The sequence below is a fragment of the Pagrus pagrus genome (assembly GCF_965226575.1).
Source record: "Pagrus pagrus genome assembly, chromosome: 10".
Taxonomy (NCBI): domain Eukaryota; kingdom Metazoa; phylum Chordata; class Actinopteri; order Spariformes; family Sparidae; genus Pagrus; species Pagrus pagrus.
In genome coordinates this window covers 19,278,072-19,297,661 of record NC_140194.1, presented here as the reverse complement: position 1 = coordinate 19,297,661, position 19,590 = coordinate 19,278,072, and the positions used below count along the sequence as shown (strand labels likewise).

General features: G+C 43.9%; 1 protein-coding gene across 11 annotated transcripts in view; it reads left to right on the top strand.

Moving 5' to 3' along the window:
• The first annotated feature begins 3,043 nt into the window (after nucleotides 1-3,043).
• LOC311263695 (uncharacterized protein) overlaps nucleotides 3,044-19,590 on the top strand; it is a 51,659-nt gene continuing 35,112 nt past the window's right edge. For 4 of the 11 annotated variants that reach the window (XR_014623382.1, XR_014623383.1, XR_014623384.1 and 1 more), the window contains exons 1-3: nucleotides 3,044-3,359; nucleotides 6,660-6,687; nucleotides 12,984-13,232. Coding sequence is in view for 2 of the 11 variants with exons in the window: in XM_084363961.1 (XP_084220087.1) it covers nucleotides 7,241-7,273; nucleotides 12,984-13,232 (282 nt within the window). In the remaining 9 variants the exon portion in view is untranslated. Of the gene's footprint in view, nucleotides 3,360-5,958; nucleotides 6,533-6,659; nucleotides 6,688-6,846; nucleotides 6,968-7,069; nucleotides 7,274-8,857; nucleotides 9,017-12,983; nucleotides 13,233-19,590 lie in introns of those variants that run through there. The other 7 variants (XM_084363961.1, XM_084363962.1, XR_014623381.1 and 4 more) reach the window with 6 other exon arrangements.

Sequence of the window (19,590 nt, the reverse complement as noted above, 5' to 3'; positions counted from 1 at the left end):
GGACAGGTTCCACATCAGTAGCCAACATCTGCATGTACGATGTGTGTGGTGTTTTGCATCAGTGACAATGTGTGTCTTGGAGATGGGTGCAGGCAGGCAGTTATTTCCCAAAACATCATGTCTCTTAGTCATGTTAAATTAAAGGAAAAGTTCACCCAAAACTGAAAATTCAGTCGTTATCTTCTGAACCTCATGATGATGGAAAGTTTCATAGCTTCACAGCAAAACAGCGTTGCAGCATTCTCCTAAACAAATTAAGTCGATGGCGACTTGTTTTAAAATGTAAAACAAAACCCAACAGGAACAAACATAAAATGGATCCATACAGCTTTTCTGGCATCATTCAAGTCTCCGGAAGTCCAGAGCTCCCACATAGATCTGAAAAGACGTTATTTACACCCTCAACGTGAAGTCGAGCTCATTTCTGCTGATGCTAACAAGGAAATTCTACTTCTAGTCTCTCAACTCCACAGGTAAGTCAACGACAGCGTTCACTGGAGATTTCTCAGTGAAAACCCACTGACAAGATGGGTAAGTAATCAAACTGGATATTGAACTGGTGACCAGCGTGTCAACGATCGTCTTCCCGATCACTTGACACAGTGATGTATGCGAGTCAACAATAACCCCAAGACAGAGTCTGACAAATAAAAAGCAATCTACTTTCTGAAAAACGTTCATTTGCGCGCATCAGTTTTGATTGTTTTTTTACTTTGACTGATACTGAAACACCGTGGGCTATGAGTCTTTCAACCACTTGGACAATTTCTCCTCTACTGCAGTCGCCAGTAAAGTAAGTAGGAGTTAGCTTGGATAACTATGTATGTAGATTTTGATCTAGGTTTTTAGCTGTAAAATAAAATAAAACCACGCAACCAAAGCAAAAAATAAAATGTGAAAAGCTGCCGCACCCAAATCATGGGATGGTAGAGAAAACTGTACTAGTTATTCATTCTAATGTAAACAGGAACAATGATATTTTTTGTAATTATCCCTACAATGTGGTTGTCTGATGTTGTATATGTGACAGTTTAACCTAATACCTTATTGCCTAAAATGTCATTGTTTCATTGAAAGACTTGACTGGGAATGTAATTATTCGGATTACCTCATCCTTGCCGCATCTTTCACTGCTTTATATCTCTAAAAGAAGTTTCCTATCACTGCATATCGTACAACATATTCACAGATAATAATATATCTGTGATATTGGCCAACAGATATATCAGGCTGGCTCGAAATGTGACACTCTGGATAAGTAAGTAACAATGAGGACAATAAATTCAGAGGAAAACCAATGATATCATGAGGGTTTTCAGCTTGTAATGACATTTCAGCACCACGGACAGCTTCTGGAGACGATACACAACAGTGAAATTGTCGTCCAAATCCAAATACACCTCCTTCCTTCTTTCAAAAGCTCTTTTACCCTAAACTAAAACCAAAACTACTACAATAATACAGAATAATTCTCAACTTTGGTTTCATCATTTATTCCTAGTGCTGGTGGCATAGTCAAGTCCTTTGAGACATATCATTTAGGCTTTTTAAAACATAAAACATGTTCCAAAGCAGCAGTGAAAACATATCTTGATAAATATATATTTTATATATTGAGTTGTTTGTTTTGTAATTGTATGTATTAAATGATTAAGTCTGCTTTCTTAACTGAATTTGCCCAAAGAACCCAGCATCCCAACAACCTGTAGAATTACAGATGCTGTCTGTCTCCCTCCTGTCTGTCTGCCTCCTGTCTGTCTGCCTCATGCCTGTCTGCCTCCTGCCTGTCTGCCTCCTGCCTGTCTGCCTCCTGTCTGTCTGCCTCTCTGTCGTCTGCCTCCTGTCTGTCTGCCTCCTGTCTGTCTGCATGGTGCTCTGGCTCCTTGGCTTTAGGAGCTGCGGGTTAAATGGGGAAATGGTTTTCAACATAGTCAGCTGGAGGATATTTTTAGACTGATAGAGCCAGACAGAGATAGAGAGACACAAACCTATTCTGACCTGCTTTTTTTCATCACAGTAATCAGTGTTTTCTTTATTTATGCTTTTGTTTTCATTGTCTCTGTTTTTATACATTTTAGATTGTGTATTGTTCCCCCTCTCCACATCGAGCTCCGGGTCTTTAGGCTTCAGATATCGATGTGTCTGGTCCAGCTCTCCGCCCCAGTCTGCTTGGAAATGATGGTGGTCGTGCAGGGAGATGTGGAGGGGGGGATAAGAATCTCAGAATAAAACATGCTACCCCCCACTCCTTACCCAATACCTACCCACACACCCCAACCCCAAACACTTATAAGCCCCACCCCACTCTCCTTGCCAGCTGAATTAATTTGATACTATTTTTGAAAGTCAGTGTTTCTAAGGGAAACCTAATGACGCAATGACGTCAATGCAGGTCAATAGCACACTGCTGGAGAAGAGGACCAGGGAGAGAGAGAGACAAACACACACAGAAGGAGAGAGAGAGAGAGAGAGAGAGAGAGAGAAAAGAGAAAGAGAGGTGGTTCGTGTGTGTCGTCGAGACACTTTTCCAAAGCTATTCCCTATGTTGTGACATGAATGACTCTCTCCTCCCGGTTCTTTCTTTTCTTTTTTCTTTTTCCTTTCCCCTTTTTCTTTAATGAATTCCCAATCCCTTCCCGCGAGCTGCTTTCTGCCTCGCGTTGGTCCTCGTGCCTTTTTTTTTTTTTTTTTTGTTAAATTGTGCCAGATTTATTCGTCTCCCGGCGGGTTTGCGCCGATAATAGCCCGGACTCCCAGTCGCGCTTCTCCTGCCCCATTCATGGTTTCCGTCTCTCTCTGGAAGTCATTCACACACACACACACACACACACACACACACACACACACACACACACACACACATGGAGACACACGCGCACGCACAGACAGTGAGAGAGAAAGAGAGAGAGAGTCCATGCAGTGAGGTGAATCGTGTTGCGCGCCTCCCCAATTGCGTAAAGTCCCCCTGATTTGGCGGGCTCTTTCTATCAGCTGGCTCACATTTGTAACTCTGTGTGCGCTCCCCCCCCCTCCTCTCCAACCACCACATTTCCACTCCCAAACCCCCTTTCACCCCTCCCTCCACCACGACCCAACCAGCACCTTTCCTTTGAGCCGGCTCCCTGAATCCTGAATGGCATCACCAAATATTTTAGTCTCCGACAGACCGGAGAGACGACGCACATCGGTCTGACCTGCTTTCTCCATCCTGACGCAGGGGCAGAGACTGTAGACTGCCCTGCTTTTCACTCTCTCAGTGTCTCCTCTTTCTGTCTCAGCCTCCACAAAGCCACTCTTTAAAAAAAGAAAAAGAAAAAGAGACAGAGATTTTGAAAAGAGAAACAAATCTAAATAAAAAGGTAAGTGATTTCTTTTGTAGACGGCGGAAGTCCCGACCCAGAATGTGCTGCACTAGTCTGGGAAGTTTGCAGTTAGACCACGCGTAGATATTTTAGGACTCAGTGGTCCTTAGGTGCGGGTTGCCCCTCGTTTCTAGTCTGGATGCATCTTTTTGACACGATGATCTAAATCAGGCGAGGATGTCCGTCTCTGTGAACATTTTGATCACGATCGTGGAGGCTCATCTGTCGTAATGAGCCATCAGTCTTATTTGATGCACACGAGACATCCAGGGTGACTTTATTTGGGTTCGTGCTGTCAGACTGAGGCAACTGAATGCATGCAGGAAAGAGATCTTTTGGTTATTCTCTGTGTGTGTGTGCGTGTTGACAACGGATTAGATTTTGCAGACACTCAAAGAGAGCGGGCTGCGGTAATGCGTAGGAGTATTCACGTGTTGGGGATCCTCTGCTTTAGGCTGCCTGCTCTGCTGAGATGCCTAGTAACAACTCAGAGAGAGGGAAGCTTTGGAAAAATACCGTTTGTGAAATCTGAGATGTATTTTACTGCTTTGGCAACACTCGTTTGTTCCCTCTGGTGCCAATAAAGCAAATGTGCGGCGTGACAGCTCCTCAGTCGTGTTATGTTTGAGATTTCCCTTTAGTTCCGCACTTGTAAACAACTTCCCGCAGCGGACTGGCGTCAGTTCACACGTGTTGACTGTGCTGTTTCATGACAGATGAAACCCTGCATGGTTTCCAACTTTGAGCTCGCGTTCAGCGTGAGGCAGCATCAGTTTGAGCAGGTAGTGAAGTGTGTTGTGTAAACTGCAGTGGCTACTTCGTGCAACAGCAAGGAGGTTGTTGGAAAATTGGACACGACTGAGCTGTTCAGCACCGTGGACAGCTCATATTTTTGCTCAGCCCACACACCTCAGCACCGGAGTCAAAGTTCATTTATGGCTGTGAGACACCTCGTAATCATTAACATCGGATGCCGCTCTCTGGAGTTTCACCAGCTTGACTCCATGATATATGTTCTTGAAGTCGTTTGAAAGTGTGTAGTTTGAGTGCAGCTGGTAAAAAAATGTACATTTCTGGCTTCAAATGATTGCAGCAGGCGTTGTGAGGTTGTTTTAAAGTAAAGGAAGCACGCTCCTTGTAATTAATCCGCTCTGTTCCGGTCCTTATCGCTGTGAGATGAAGTCGGACAAAAGGCTTCACAAAAGAAAAAAAGAGAGAGAGAGAGAGGGAGAGGGAGAAGTCTGCTGCGGCTTGCAACTTGCAGGAGTCAGGAGTGCGTACTTTTTTTAAGGAGGAGGAGGAGGAGGAGGATCTCTGGCTGGGTTTGTCGACATCCGGCGGTGATCTTGGCGCACTGCACTAAAGGAACCTCGGCTGCAACTCCCATTGATACTGCTCCCTGTTTGATTGAATGATTCTGGGCTACAGGGAGCTGTGTGTGTGTGTACATGTGTGTCTGCATATGTAGGGTGACTTGTGGTGGTTCGTGCGTAGATGACACACTTGACCGTTGTCTCATGTTGTCGTGCCATGGCTTGATTTTGTGTAAAAACGAGAGCCAGACGTGAACCAAAAATATCCAGAAGATAAACCCTGACCGTGTTCTCTCCTGTCGTTATTATTCTGTGCTTCATTATGCTGGTTATCTCAGCGTATGACCTGCTAAATCCGCTCAGCGTGTCAGTCCCCATACATGCACTCGCCAGCAGTCACGGACATACAGTTGGCCTACAGGCAGGGATAAAAATAGCACAAACCGATGCGACGGGCGCAGCCCTTTTCCCTTCTCAGAGCCGACTTTTCTAGGTAGCTGCCACTCAGTGGATACTCACCAAACCCCCAACACACCATCCCCCTCAGCTCACCCCATCCCATCCCGTAAAGTCTCGTGAATCTCCACGCGGCATGAGTGCAGATGGACGGCATGTGGAGAGGGTCTTACAGTAAAGGTGTTATAGATATAGAAGGGGAGGTGGGGTGAGAGACAGAGCATACTGTGGAGGGAGGTTTGTTTGTGCGCCTTTGCACGGACAAGTATGCGCTCCCCGTGGGTCTGTTCCGTGGGTGAGCGGGGTCTGGTGCGTGGGCACGGCCGGTGAATACAGGAGCTGGAGGAGGCAGCGGCTCGCTGTGTTATCCTCTCCTCCGGCTTAGAGATGCGGTGTTTTGCCCGCCAAATGCACTGGATGCTGGGATAAAAATTCTCCAGGACCAAAACAGCACGCTTGGCGGGGGGATATATAGAGACAAGGGAAGGAGGGAGGGAGAGGAGAGGAGGGAGGCTGGATGGAAACCCAGATGCTCCAGCATTAGAGGAGGGTTTTTACCAGGAGATAACCTTCTCCAAAGCTGCACTGTCCACGAGTCCACACCACATTATCCACCTGTAACATTTTCCTGTTTTGTCGCTCATTTTTTCCACGGTACATTTGCGGAGAGCTGATCACAGAGCGGCAGTGTCTTTAATCAGGCTCTACGGGCTGTAAAGTGAGAGAATCTAAACGTGACGTCAATGCCTAGTAACTGACGCAGCCCTTCAACAAAAAAAAAAAAAAAAAAAAAGCCCGGCTTTTTATTTATTATTTTTCTTCTTCTCGTCAGCAAAGCTTAATTACAAAATTTTACTGTGCTCCGTCGACTAAAAGAAAAAAGAGAGCCCCGCAGGGAGCGTCGGGTAATCCGCGTTCATCAGTATTTGGACCTATTTTGCGTTCATGAGTTTGAGACTGGGACTAGAAGCTTCTGAAGAGGGCGACAAGACATCAAATATTGTCGACGATACTGGCAGCGACGGCGACTTCCAGATTTGTAGTTGTTTGGGGTGAAAGAAGAGTGTTTTAAAGATGAGAAGGAGGTGGTGGCGGTGGTGGTGCTGTTGGAGGCACATTGGGCTCCAAAAAAAAAAAAAAAAAAAAAAAAAAAATCACTGCAATGATGCAACGGAGGGGAATCGGGGCTCTTGTGCAGAGTTGGAGAGGCAAAATTAATTTACATTACATGCACTTCACGTAACGTTCCTAAGCGATGCCTTTTGTGAGTGTTTTTTTTCTCCTTCCTCGTACTGTGACCTAAAAATAGCATCATAGTTTTGATCGTGCGCCAGAAATAGACAGACGGGTATCACTTGTATAAAAAGGGAGGCGATCCTGAGCAAACTTGGACGTGCCACTGTAAGCCTACATAATAACAAATGGAGGACTTAATCTGTTGCATTTCTTCCAGACTCTTGTTGCGGCTTTTCACTGAAAAAAAAAAATCTCAATCTCAATCTGTCTCTGTTTTTGTCTCTTTCTCCAGTTTAGAGCGAGGACGCGGCTGCAGCACGGTGAGTGAGACGTTTTGCACATGTAATGTTTAATTCCGTGTACTTTTGTGTATTTGGTCGTGCATGCTCCCGAGTGTCTGTGCTGTTTCTCTTCTCTCAGATCTTTTGCCTCCTCCTCTGTCTCATGCACGCAGAAAACAAACAAAAAACACACACACACACACACACTTGACTCCCGGTCGTAGGCATGGATTTTATTGGCATGCTTTACGAGCCATGTATGACTGTGGAGCCGAAGCAGAGAGCAACCCTTCCTGCAGAGTAGGAATCACCCCTTTTGGTAAATAAGCAAGTGCAAAAACTCCCTTTGTCTGTTGGCGCTGTTGAGTCTCTATCACATATTTATTTCTTTCCCTCCCATCTCCCTGCTTAACCGCGAAAGCGAGGGGAACCCTTCTCTGATGAGCGCTTGAGGACGCCTTTTTCCCCTCCGTATTCTTGTTTTTAAGAGGAGTCGTACTGACAGAGAAGCAGCGGTGGAGGAGGAGGAAGAGGAGGAGAGAGTGGAGTGAAGTGAAGGAGCTGTTGCTGCAGCAGAGACCAGGCGCACCGCATGGGGAAACCCGGGAGCTGTCCAGCAGCAATGGTGCTGAAACTACACCAAGTGGCGGTAGTGGGCTGTTGCTGGTGGTGCCTGTGTGTGTTTGTACGCATGTATGTGTGTGTGTGTGTGTGTGTGTGTGTGTGTGTGTGTGTGTTGTTCCTGGCCGCCAAAAGCTTTATTTACTCCTGCTTGGAAACCAACAGCATCTACTCAGAGTGAAGCGACGTCGGAGGAGAAATACTGAAGCACGCCCGCGTCCTTTACAAAAAAAAATAGAAAAAAAAAATCCCCTGCGCTAACTGAAGGGAGACATTTGGCTCGTTTTAACAGAGTTTTTCCCGCCTGTGTAGTTTGACAGAGAGAGAGAGAGGGAGGGAGGCAGCAGCCGGACCGGCTTGGATCAGCTTTTCTTCTGCTCACGTCAGTCCCGTCATTTCCTCCCGTGAACTCGTAAAGGAATCAGTCTGATTTATTTACCAATCCAGCCTTTTTCTCCTTCTTTTTGGAAGTGAAGCAACTTACAATCACCAGAAGACGTGCGGCCGGTGTCAAGTTTGCAGTGCGCTTTCAAAAAGTAGTGAAAAAAACAAAGAAACAGCCGAGATATTCTGCGTTTGAGTTCAGCAAGGCGCGCCTAACTTGATCTAAGAGCTCCCAACGCGTAAACTTTGCGACGATGAGGGCGAAAGGAGCATAGCTATACCCGCCTCTCCTCCAAGAAAGAGTTTGAAGGCATCATCCTTTCAATTAAAGGTATCAGTGTTGAATTAGCGACCCGGACCGGCAGGATGATGAATAGGCTACAGGCGTCTGCACAGCTCTGCAGCCCGACTGGGAGACGAGAAACCGCGCTCGCACCAGTCCCAGTCTGCGCACGACTTTGGCCAATTTTTGAGGCTACCGTGCCACAGATGCAAAATCCCGATTGCACTTCACCTGCGATACATTCCTCCACCTCCCCAAACACACACACACACACACACACACACACACACACACACACACAAAAGCAACAACTCTGTGATTCCTCGTCGGTCAAAACGCGCAAATACCGACTCGAGAGGCCAGATCTCGGTCAATAATTCAACAGCGAGCGTGTAATTTCGGTGGAAACAACACGGATTCCCGAGTCGTGACTGCTAAAGTGAGTAATGTGCGCGTTGGCTGCGTCAGGAGAGGCAGTCACTGTGCAGTGCAGACGGTGGGGGAGAATCGTGACTGACTGGGTTGCAAATGAAAAGACCACCCAATAAAAAAAAAAATAAAAAAAAAATAAAAATACCCACACCAGGAGGGGGGGAAAGGGAAGAGGGGGGCATGGCGAGAGTGAAAGGGTGGGGGTCTCGGGTCTGGGGAGGGCTTCAGACTCTGGGTATGTACTAACCTCCACCACCACCACCCCTTCAATCCCAAATACCTCCTTTCTCCCCAAAGCTTGTTTTTAGTGTGAGCCCTGCTGCTTGCTGGCATGCTGGCAGCCAACTTGAATGCAGACGAGTTTCATCAGTGATAGTGGGGCGGTGTGGAAGGAGAGAGAGGAAGAGGAGGAGGAGGGAGGGAAGGAAGGAGGGAGGAGGAGGAGGAGGAGGAGGAGGAGGGGGGTATGTTGGTTCGGGATCAAACCTGGTATAAACAAGGGGGGAGCGGAGAGAAAGGGGGTCCGGATCCAGATCGTGACCCGGCCTCCACCTCGGTACAGTAACTTGGTTGTATAGAGAGGGGGGGGGTAGATTTTGTGAAATGGCTTCTGAAAACTAAAGGAACTGTTGCAGGATTAAAAAACAGGTAAGTTACTCTCTACTTGATTATTACATCTGCTAAATTTGAGCAACAATAAGAACCCACATTAAAGATTGTTTGAACTCGTGTGAGAATGAGTTACGGTCGTGATTAACTCTTGATGTGATGCTCAGCAATGTGTTGTTGTTTTTGTTAAGTCGCTTTACAAGCTGTACACAGCCGCACTGTATGGTAGTGGTCATTTTTTGATTTTGTATTCCTGTTATTCTGTGTTGGTTACAACCTTTAACACCACTGTAAATGAGCGAACAGTCGTGGCTCCGGACTGAATTTGCAGTCCGGAGACCCCCGTGTCGGTTTCGCAGTGGTACCCTCCGGTGAACTCTATAGGTGACCATGAGTCGCCTCAGATGCTTCTTTGCTATGTTGTGATGCGATGTGGAGGTTCTGTGCCACGATTTCCCGACATGCAACTCTTATCTTTATCATCATACATATATATATTTTTGCTTGTTTGCATTTAATTTGTTGTAGCTTGCAGCTGGCTCGACAACGAGGGCGTTATTTGTGATCAGAGATGAAAACGGCTTTTCCTTCCTGTCAGATATCTTGTTTATTATTGTGATTATGATTATTATTATTATTATTGTCATCATAATAGTGTTATTTATCAGGATATTTATAGAGCGACGGTCAGTCTCGCAGCCTCGTGAGACGCCCTGCAAACGCAAAACAAAATGGAGATTAAAAAAAAAAGAAAATGCACATAAACAAATAGCCGCATCAGATGCTCATATCCCGACATCAATGCATATAAGTATACACTTTCTCTTGTATAGATCACAATTTGGTTAGCCCTGTCTATTTTTTTCAAAAAGGGGGGTCCCTATATGAGCGAGACACCGATTGGTTGATGACGAGGTTTGGTTTCTCCAATAAGATCCCTCCCTGCTCTCTATTTATTGCCAGCAGTTTACAGCCTTGCTCTCTCCTCACCCAGAGCTCTGGAGCGGCTGCAGAGAGCCAGCGCTTCACTATACGGGAGACACACCACGGACCAGGGAATATAATACAGAGCGAGAGCGAGAGCGAGCACACTGACAACAAAACGCATCGATGCATTGCTCCCAGTGATCACACGGGCTCTGCACATCCGAGCGTTTGGATAACGAAAAAAAAAAAATTAATAAAAGAGGAAGGAGAAGCAGAGGAAAATATGAGGGAGAGACAGAGAGAGAGAGAGTGGGGAAGGGATGAGGGAGGAGAGACGAGAGGGGAGATAGAGGAGAATCAAACTGGAGAAGGAGTGGGGAATCAAAGCGAAAGGACCTTGGACAGCTCTCAGTTGCAGCAGCAGCCTTGGCATCCGGACACCCCCCCTTTTTCTCTCTTTCTCTTTCTCTCTGTCTCTCCATCCATCCTCTTCCCCTCCTAGTGCGCGCGCGTGTGTGTGTGTATGTGTATGTGTGTGTGTGTGTTGGAGGGACACACTCGCCTCGGGTTGCCGATGGCTGGAGATACAATCAACTGAGCCGGGATGGGAGATAAATTCACGGAAGCGAAAAGAGAGCAGACTCCCCGGGTGTCACGGAGTCTCCGTCGGATGGCAGCAGCAGCAGCAGCAGCAGCAGCAGCAGCAGATAATGTCCTTCACGAATCTTTTTGCGGTCTGGGCTTGCTGTTCATAACTATTAATCTGGGAAGCCCTTACCCCAAAAAGCATTTGCGGAGGGCGCAATCGCCGCGCCGAGACATCGACATCGGAACACGGCTCCACTCGTGGAATTTTACAATCTTCCGTTTTTATAAGGGCTTGTTTGCTTTTTCTGCTCGAATTTTCTTTTTGCATTATTGTTGTCCTCATTTGCTCTTGTTATTTCCGACATTGCCACGGCAGTGGCGTTTTTGTCACGGTTGCTTTTCAGCCCTTCGTGTCTATTTTTTTTTTTTTTTCTCCCAGTCAACAGTTTTCTTCTTTGTTAGAAATTGTGGCGAAGCTCTGCAGCCACGTCGCACCCAAGTTTTGCTCCAACTCTTGCGTGCCTCAGTGTCCAGAAAAACAAAAAAACAGATTATTTCGGTATTTCTGTCAACAAACATGTCGAAGGACCCAAAAGTTTGAGCCATGCAAGATTAAGTCATTATTTCAACCAAACACACCCCCCTGCCCCCCCCCCGTCCCACACTGAACAAGTGACAGTGGCCCCCAGCAGAGCAGAGTGTAAACACGGGGAGACCCTTGCAATGAACAAGTTGCACGTGGGCAAAACAGTGGAGTGTGTGTGTATTTGAGGGGTGGGTTGCCACTTTACTTGGACGTCACCAAAGCCCTAATACCCTTAAAAACATAATGTGGGAAACACACACACACACACACACACACACACACACCACTGTAAGCAAAGTGCATATGCAAGGGATTCCCCAACAAGGCCACCCTAACATAGAGAGAAGCCCAGATTGACAGATGGAGAGGAATAAGGAACATCTGCAATCATACACTGACCGTGTAGTGACTCCGTGTGCGTGTGTGTGTGTGTGTGTGTGTGCACCCCCTCCCCCGTCAAACATCCACGCAGCCTCCCCTTTAACACACACACACACACACACACACACACCGTGGAATCACACACGTGTCTCCCTCCCAGTTTTGTGAATAGAAGTTAATCCACCTCAAGCATCGCCCACCACTGCTCCCATGTCCCCCACAACACGACCCCGTCCTCTCAGCCCCGAACCCTCAAGACTCAAAACAAAAGCACACAATTAGAAAGACAAAGACACAGCTCAATTCCTGCAGCTTGAGGACTCGGTCCATGTGCTCAAGTTCTGCAGCGGAGTAAAAACTCTCGCCTCCAAAACCAAAAGATGTGTGCACGCAAAGTGGTCACACCGGTGAAAACAAAAGTGAGAGATGAGCACTCCCATTCTTAAAAGATGGAGTAAAAAGTAGAAAAGAAGATGCGATTCAATTTAGCCTCGAGAAGAAAAGCACATGCAACTTTGTGCTCAGTTTCCTCTCTGCTGTCCCATCACAGTTTCAGTGTGAATGCTCTCAATTCATGCTAAATAATATTTGCAATACAGAGCCAAATATCAGCCAAGGGTAGTCTTTAGGTGGAGGAAATGTAGGCCCACTGATAAATGACGTACACTATGAAATATTAGCCTCAAGACCTGCAAGTCACAGGCCAGAAAATATACCGTCAGGCTGGGAAAAAGTGCACGTCAGAGAGCAGAAAGTGACGTAATTGACATCAGAATCAAAGCGTCTAGGCGTCTGCTCTCTGCGCCGTGTGGACATGACGTAGAGTCACCAGAGGAGGAAACCTACAAGTCAAAGAAAGTTAGAGCGAGATGCACACACCTTGCTCAAAAACCCAGCAGCAGGCGTCTGTGTGATTCCCGAGAGTGACGTGTGACCGAGCCCATGAGCAAAGCGCTGAACTGGTGAGGCAGTCTGCGCGGAGGGTGCACTTGACTGAATGAACGGCTGTCTCGGAGGTGGGCTAAAGCCTGAAACGTGCGTTAGAGTAGGACACGTGTCGTTAATGAAATTGGCAAAAAAGAAAATAAAAAGCTGGTGACGTCAAAACAGACAGAGATGACGCTATTCTCTTGAAAGGGAAGCTGTGACCTCTGACCTGTGGAGTCGCCGTGTGTTTCTCTCTATTTTTAGTGGGTAGTGTGACATAGACCGCTGTTTTGTGAAGGATAGGGGAGGCTGATTGAGGTGGGAGTGTGACTGAAGGTAAATTTAGAGGTATATCTCTGACAGGTGACGTCATTTTTGCATTATACTGTATGGCTTTATATCAACCTGGTGCATAAAAGTGGGGACCTTTCTGAACTAGTTTACTTGTGGCTGTGTGGCGCAGTCTGATTCCAGCCGGCTGCAGGTCATAAAGTTTCCCCCAACCTCTCTCCAAATCCCTACTTACATCACATCACCAGACCGACTTTATAGACGCTTAAATCTCACTGTTCGTGTCTTTGTCTTTCTGTCTGGCAGGAGAGAACAATGACGACAAAACTCAAGAGCAAAGACGGAAATGAGGTGACTTGTGTGCTCGGCTGGACTCTGCCGCTGCTCTGGGAGCCTCCAGCTGTGCGTCGGAGAAAGAAAAAAACAAAACAAGGGACCCAAGTCTTTGGATGTTTTCACCGAGGAGCGCACAGTGACAGAGAGAGACACCGACCGTCCGACCGACCTTCCTCCTCCTCCTTCTTGTCCTCCCCCCTCTTCCTCATCTCGAGAAAGGTAATTGCACGGCCTGAGATGTGTTAGAGGATGAGGATGACGTCAAACCCAAATCACCCTTTAAATTGCATTTTGCGTGAGGCTCGTGATGACTACTCGGTGCTTGTGAGCAGGAGTTGTGTCTGCGCAGGGGCTTGTGGTGCTGGATTTCCTTCTCTTCTTTTTTCTTGTCTTAATTCAACTTATCGTAGGCCTCAAAATGATTACATGACAGGGACGGTTGTGTCGTCTATATGTTGAATTACTGTCCAGAACGTAGAGGGCTTTTCTGAGACATTCAGTTGTCAAAAACATCTAAAAATGATGCGTAAAAGTGGCAGTCTGTACATTTAATACCTGGATATTAAAAGCCTTGTATATTCCGATGGTAACTCTATAGGTGAGTGTGTATGAGTGAATATTTCTCACATATCCTGTCATATCAAAATAATTTCCCTCATCAGGATTATAGTTTTGCTGTGATAGCCTTTATGAGATGACCTCGGCGACATTTTGCGCGTTTTGTCATGCGTAATTTTGAATCGTGATTTGCTGTTGTCCTCTTTGTTCAACATAACTTTTTCACGGATCGTGTGAGCAAATATGTTATTATATTTTTTATAATAATGAAGCAAAAAACCGTGCACAGGCCTGTCGCTTTCATTCAATTTGATATTTAACATCTGGATGCAGTTGAACTTGGGAAATAGGCTGCACTTTTTTGTCGTTGGGTCACAGTTCACACTAGGATATTCAGTGTCAGTGTCGGTTGTAACACCATGTGAAAGTTATCAAGTAATTATATGTTTATGGATGATATTTGAGGAGTGTGCACGTACGCTATGACTGACTGTGTAACATCCACTGTATCCGCTTTATACCGCTTTGTTTTTGGCACCCGCAGCTGTAACGTCCCCTCCCAAATACCTGCTATGTCACCTCTCAGTGTGAGTCATCATATCATAGACAGTTCAGGCAACACCTCGACGTCACGTTGGATTTACTTGCCCTTGTAAGAACGCTGTAGTTACCAGGACGAGCAGAGGGCGTCGTGACGTGGGGCAGCAAATCAAGCCAAAATGTTCTGTAATCAACCAAACAAAAAGTCTCTGCCTGTAGACAATATGTCTAATTATTGCAATAATTATCAATTTCCACTGTAAAGTAATTGTGTCGAAGAGTGAGACAAAATTTACATTTACAGGTTATAAGATAATGTTGATGTATGCAAGTTATTTTGGCAAGGAGGGGTCAATAGGCTGGCCCTGACCTACACCTGGAGACATTTCAGTGCAGCAATTTTGCATCCCTGTTGGAAAGACTTTGATGGTGCATTCAGGTGCAGGAAGTGGTAATCACAGTAGATTTGACAAGCATATGCTCTTGGCTGGGAACATCAACAAAATGGATGCTATAGATGTTTTAGTATGTGTGTGAATGAAAACGCAGTTAATATCTTGCTTAAAACATGAATTTTATTTGTTGTGTGTGAAGTAGTATAGCATTTCTTTTTACGTACGACAGATTTACATTTTTGATTCAAAGCCTGGTGTGAGCATAAAATGGCATGACAGCAGGTTTGGGTTAAGAAAATGATCGTGGCTAAAGTTAGGGGCAATTGATGGGGAACATTAATTTGGGTTAAAGGATAAGGTCACCCAAACATGAAAATTCAGTCATTATCTTCTCACCCCCATGCCAATAAAATGGCGAGTGAAGTTGCGTATTCCACAAAATATTTCTGGAGCTTCACAGTAACCGAGCAACGTTCTCCTGAACAACTGAAGTTGCTGGGGACTTGTTTTAAAACTAAAACAGCATAAAAAAAAATGGCCCCACACAGCTAGTTCAGCATAATCCAAGTACCCAGAAGCCCTTATATCCCATAGTGGCTCGATAAAATGTTATATTCACCCTCGATGCACAGTCGGGCTTGTGCACTCACTTCAGATGGGGTGCACGCTAATGCTTTTAGCATAGCAGCTACAGTGAAGATTTGGGCTTTAAACAGGTATAAATATTGTCTTTTCGAATCAAGTTGTGATGTCAGGGCTTCTTAAGACTTGGATTACGCCGGACGAGCTGTATGGAGCCAATTTATGTTTGTTTTTTTTCCCGTAGTTTTTTTTAAGTAATGTAGTCCACGGCTACTTCAGTTGTTAAGGAGAATCCTTCAGTGCCGTATCGCTGTGAAATGTGTTATGAACTACGAGATTTAAAATGACTTTAAGTCAACATCAGGGTGAGTAGATAAAGACTGAATTTAAATTATTGGATGAATTTATCCTTTAAGGTTTGGAAGTCCTACATTTATTTAAAGGGTCATTACACTTAAATTACCAAAAACATATTTTCTCACATATTTCTAGTAGTATAAGCTGTAACTATGCAGATATTTTGGTTTTATTTGTTGAGGTTTTGAGATATCTATCTATCTCTGATATTTCTGCCTTCATCCCCATACAATGGAGGTCAATGATTTTGTTTTTGGTGCTCCCAGCATTGAAAAAACATATTTACAGCGTCCTAATTTATCAGTATAATCCACAAAACACACTGTCAACAGTTGTCTGGGACTTTGTCTTTTATACAAAATCGTTCCAATGAAAGTTGTTGACAGTGATGTCTGTTTATTACCAGACTAGAAAAGTTGATATGTTTTTGTTGAACATCTAAATGTAATTTTCCAATTGCTGTGAGCAGGGTTGGGCTGGTGGCAGGAATCTCAGAGATGGATCTTGAAATGTGCAGAGAAAAAAATATCTGCATTGCTCGATACAACGTGAGAAAATAATATTTCTTTAACTGGCTAAGTTGAGTCCGTACAGTTCTAATTTTTTGCACCAATCATACGGATAAGGGACATTTGTTTTTGTAAAACTGTGATTTTCTTGTGAAGACCAGCTTGTGTGTGTGTATGTTTTATATTTTTTAAAATCACAGCTCAAAACAGTTTTTCCTGTTGGCTATTTGGTGTTTTATTGAAATTATTTTCTACTTGTTTGATGCTGTTAAGTGCTGCGGTGATTGTTTACTCCCCTAGACTTGTATCACTTCCTTGCGAGTACAGCCGGCAGGATGAAATATTAACAGTTACATTTTCAGCAAACCTTGGATACCTTCAAATTTGTACAGGCATAGGCCTACGTACTGTATTGACATCTACACATAACATCTCATATCACGTTCACGTTACATGTTTATGACTATGTAACGTCATGTCAGGAGGTGGAGAGGACCGTGGTTTCGTTACAGGTGACGATGCTGCAGTGACTGCAGTTTCAGTCTGCGTTGAAATGTTACTAAGTGTTAAACCACTGGATATTTTTAAGGGGACCTTGTGACAATTTCCAGCTGTGGTTGTGATGACCAAAAAACTTGAACTAATGAGATCTCAGGACATCTCAGCTGTGTTTGTGTTGAGCAAAACAGGTATTTGAGGCTAAACGGTGATGTTTTCCTAACCTTGACCAAGTGTTTGTTGTATCTATACCTAACCAGAGCAGAAGCACAGTTTTGAGACCAGAAAAATCTAAAATTGAACCGAAAGAAACGTAAAGTTTTAACTTATCAGTGGTTTTGCAGAAACACACTTAGCCACCAATTTATTCTGGTGACTGGGTTGTCATCGCACGTCTTTTAACCGAATACTCATGTTGTTCCTTCCTGTGTTCTGAGCTCAGAATTATTTTATTTTCTACACCAAATAGTGACTCAACACGGTGACTCAATTGGGGATGCAAAATGGTCTGCCATGAAAAAGTGTGAATTGTTTGGTGTGTATAGTGGATCCTACTTTTCAGTCTGTGGATATTACTGTAAATAGCATAAATTAACAGTCATCAAATGTGAAAAAAAAACTATACTTTGGTTGTTTTAACTCATGTATTTTAAACACTACAAATAGGACCATTCCAAAATACAATAACTGTACTTTGAGGATACACCCATGATCTAATCATAAGTATCTAGCATGACTTATGACTCATCATGACGTCTGATTATTTACATCCTCTACAGCTCTAAATATACCACATGAATAATTACTTTAAATTACAGCTTTCATGGGACTTTTTAACAGCCAACATATCATCATAAGTGTCAGTGCAGTGTGTTACCTGAAACTGTAAAACGAGTATTTCTGTCTTGACGTCACCCCACTTGTGTACGATAAATCATGCTCCACTCACAATGTTTTTTTCCCCTGTTTAATACGAGCGACCAGTGCAAAGCTATATTTGGGCAGATTATGTCATTTTTAAAACTGAGACCAACCGGCTTTGGAGACGTAGGCTACAAATGGCAGGGGTTACGATCAAATCTGGGTGCTGACATCACAGCAGACAGTCTGTGCCGCGTTAACTTGTTATCAGAAATAGACAATATTTATTTATGCTTTTATCTTTGCAGAAATTATCCCATGGGGAGCAGCTGAGAAACGTCATAGTGTGGTTTTACAGTGATGATTACGTCTACAGTCTCTTGAAGACCACATGTTGATGCAGCCACAATTCATGTTTGACTTATTCTTGAATGTATCTCTTCATCAGAGATTAAATATTTTCAAGTAATCTGACTAATGTAGACAGCTTGAAGTATAAACATCAATGCTAGTAATGGAACATTTCACCTCATTTATTCACTGATCGATGAGTGGGGTGTTTCTTTTTCATGACATTGTTAGTAGTTTTCCATGAGAAAGACTCTTCTACATAAGGAAAAGCCAAACATGCAAAGAAGATTTATTTCCAGGTGTTTAACAATTTTATTTTAAAGGATAAGGCTGGTGAAATTTGACCTTTTTCTTGCTGTTTACATCGAAAATGAAAAGACCAAAATCAACCAGAATGGCACCCAGCAGAGCACATACAGTCCCCTTTAAAGGTGCACTATGCAACTTTTTTTACTGGCCTATAAACAAACAGAGACAGAGCTCTTGATAAAAGGAATAGCAGTTTGCAAGAGCTATGGTCAAATCTGGTCTGGGACCTCGGTTGATACCATTGTTCGGTCCAGATTATCTAGTAATGTGAGGGGTTTACAGATCAAGTTGTAAACCTCCTGAATGTGAGTTTTTAGGTGTATTTTAAAGTCATATGTTTACATTTGTATGTGCGAAGAGTAGAGAAAAAACAGTCATCTATTTTGAGTATTGGTGGGTTGTGATCAAAAAGAGCCAAATGCCTGTCTAAAGGTCCTACAGTTCAAGAATATAGGTTAAAAAAAGGTACATACTGCACCAATAACTGCTTTAGCATGATTTTAGCTCACCAGATGTAGGATCCACATCACATTGTACTCACTCATAGAAACCAGCCAACTAAATACACCTGATTTTTTTCATCAAGAGCCATGCATTATTCCCTGAAATTAATAAAAATGTTAAATAAAGTGAGAAAAAAATCCCTGCATCGGTCCCTTTATCCAGATCTGCACCAAAAGTCTATGGGGTCTATTCTGGGCTGAGATCCATCCTTTATCTAAGTTTTGTGGAAATGTGTTGAGCAGTTTTTGTGAAATCTTGCTGACAAACCAACCAACAAATAAACAAACAAATAAACGGACATGGGTGAAAACATAACCTCCTTGGTGGCGGAACAATGACGCGATCCTTGTAACAAGTATCGCCGCTGTAGCCAAAGTCTGATATACTGTATTCCTCTTTGCTGTAGAGCTCCATTGGTGTCCTAAAACAACAATGTTTACTGTAGTTTATTTTGAATTAATCCCATGTACACTGTCCTGCTGCCTGAAATACTTTGGAGAACCAGATGTGTAAACGACTAAATTTTCCCCATTTACCCCTGTAACCCCTGTAACTACAACGACCAGCTGCTTTGGTTGATTACTGACCCTTGTTAAAAAAAATTACTTTATATATTGAATATATGTTTTTTAAGATTGAAAGATATATGTCCTCAGTTGGAGCCAATGGGTTTGACACCGAATGTCACAAACAGTGTAGGGAACTTGGAAAAGTGAATCTTTCTCCGTTTAGAATCTTAAAACAACCATGAAATGAGACGTTTTGTCATAATATAAATAATTTGTCACTGTTGCTCGCCGCCTTAGTATTTACAGTCATAAACTGCAGTATGATATCTATAATTTTTCCTGACACACATGCTTTAGTTTCCAACACATTCATTGTACATATTCTACAAAAACTCTTAATCTTTGTATCAAATCCCACAGAAAGTTACCACCACAGTTTTTGTGTCAGTCTTATGACTTTTACTGTGATCCTGTACATAATTCTCTTCTCGGTTAATGATTAGTGTAAAGGGCCAGTTCAAAAATGTAGGTTAAAGTTAGGTTAAAGGTCTAGTGTGTAGGATTTAGTGGCATCTTGTATTGACTGAACTGAACATCTTTCGTA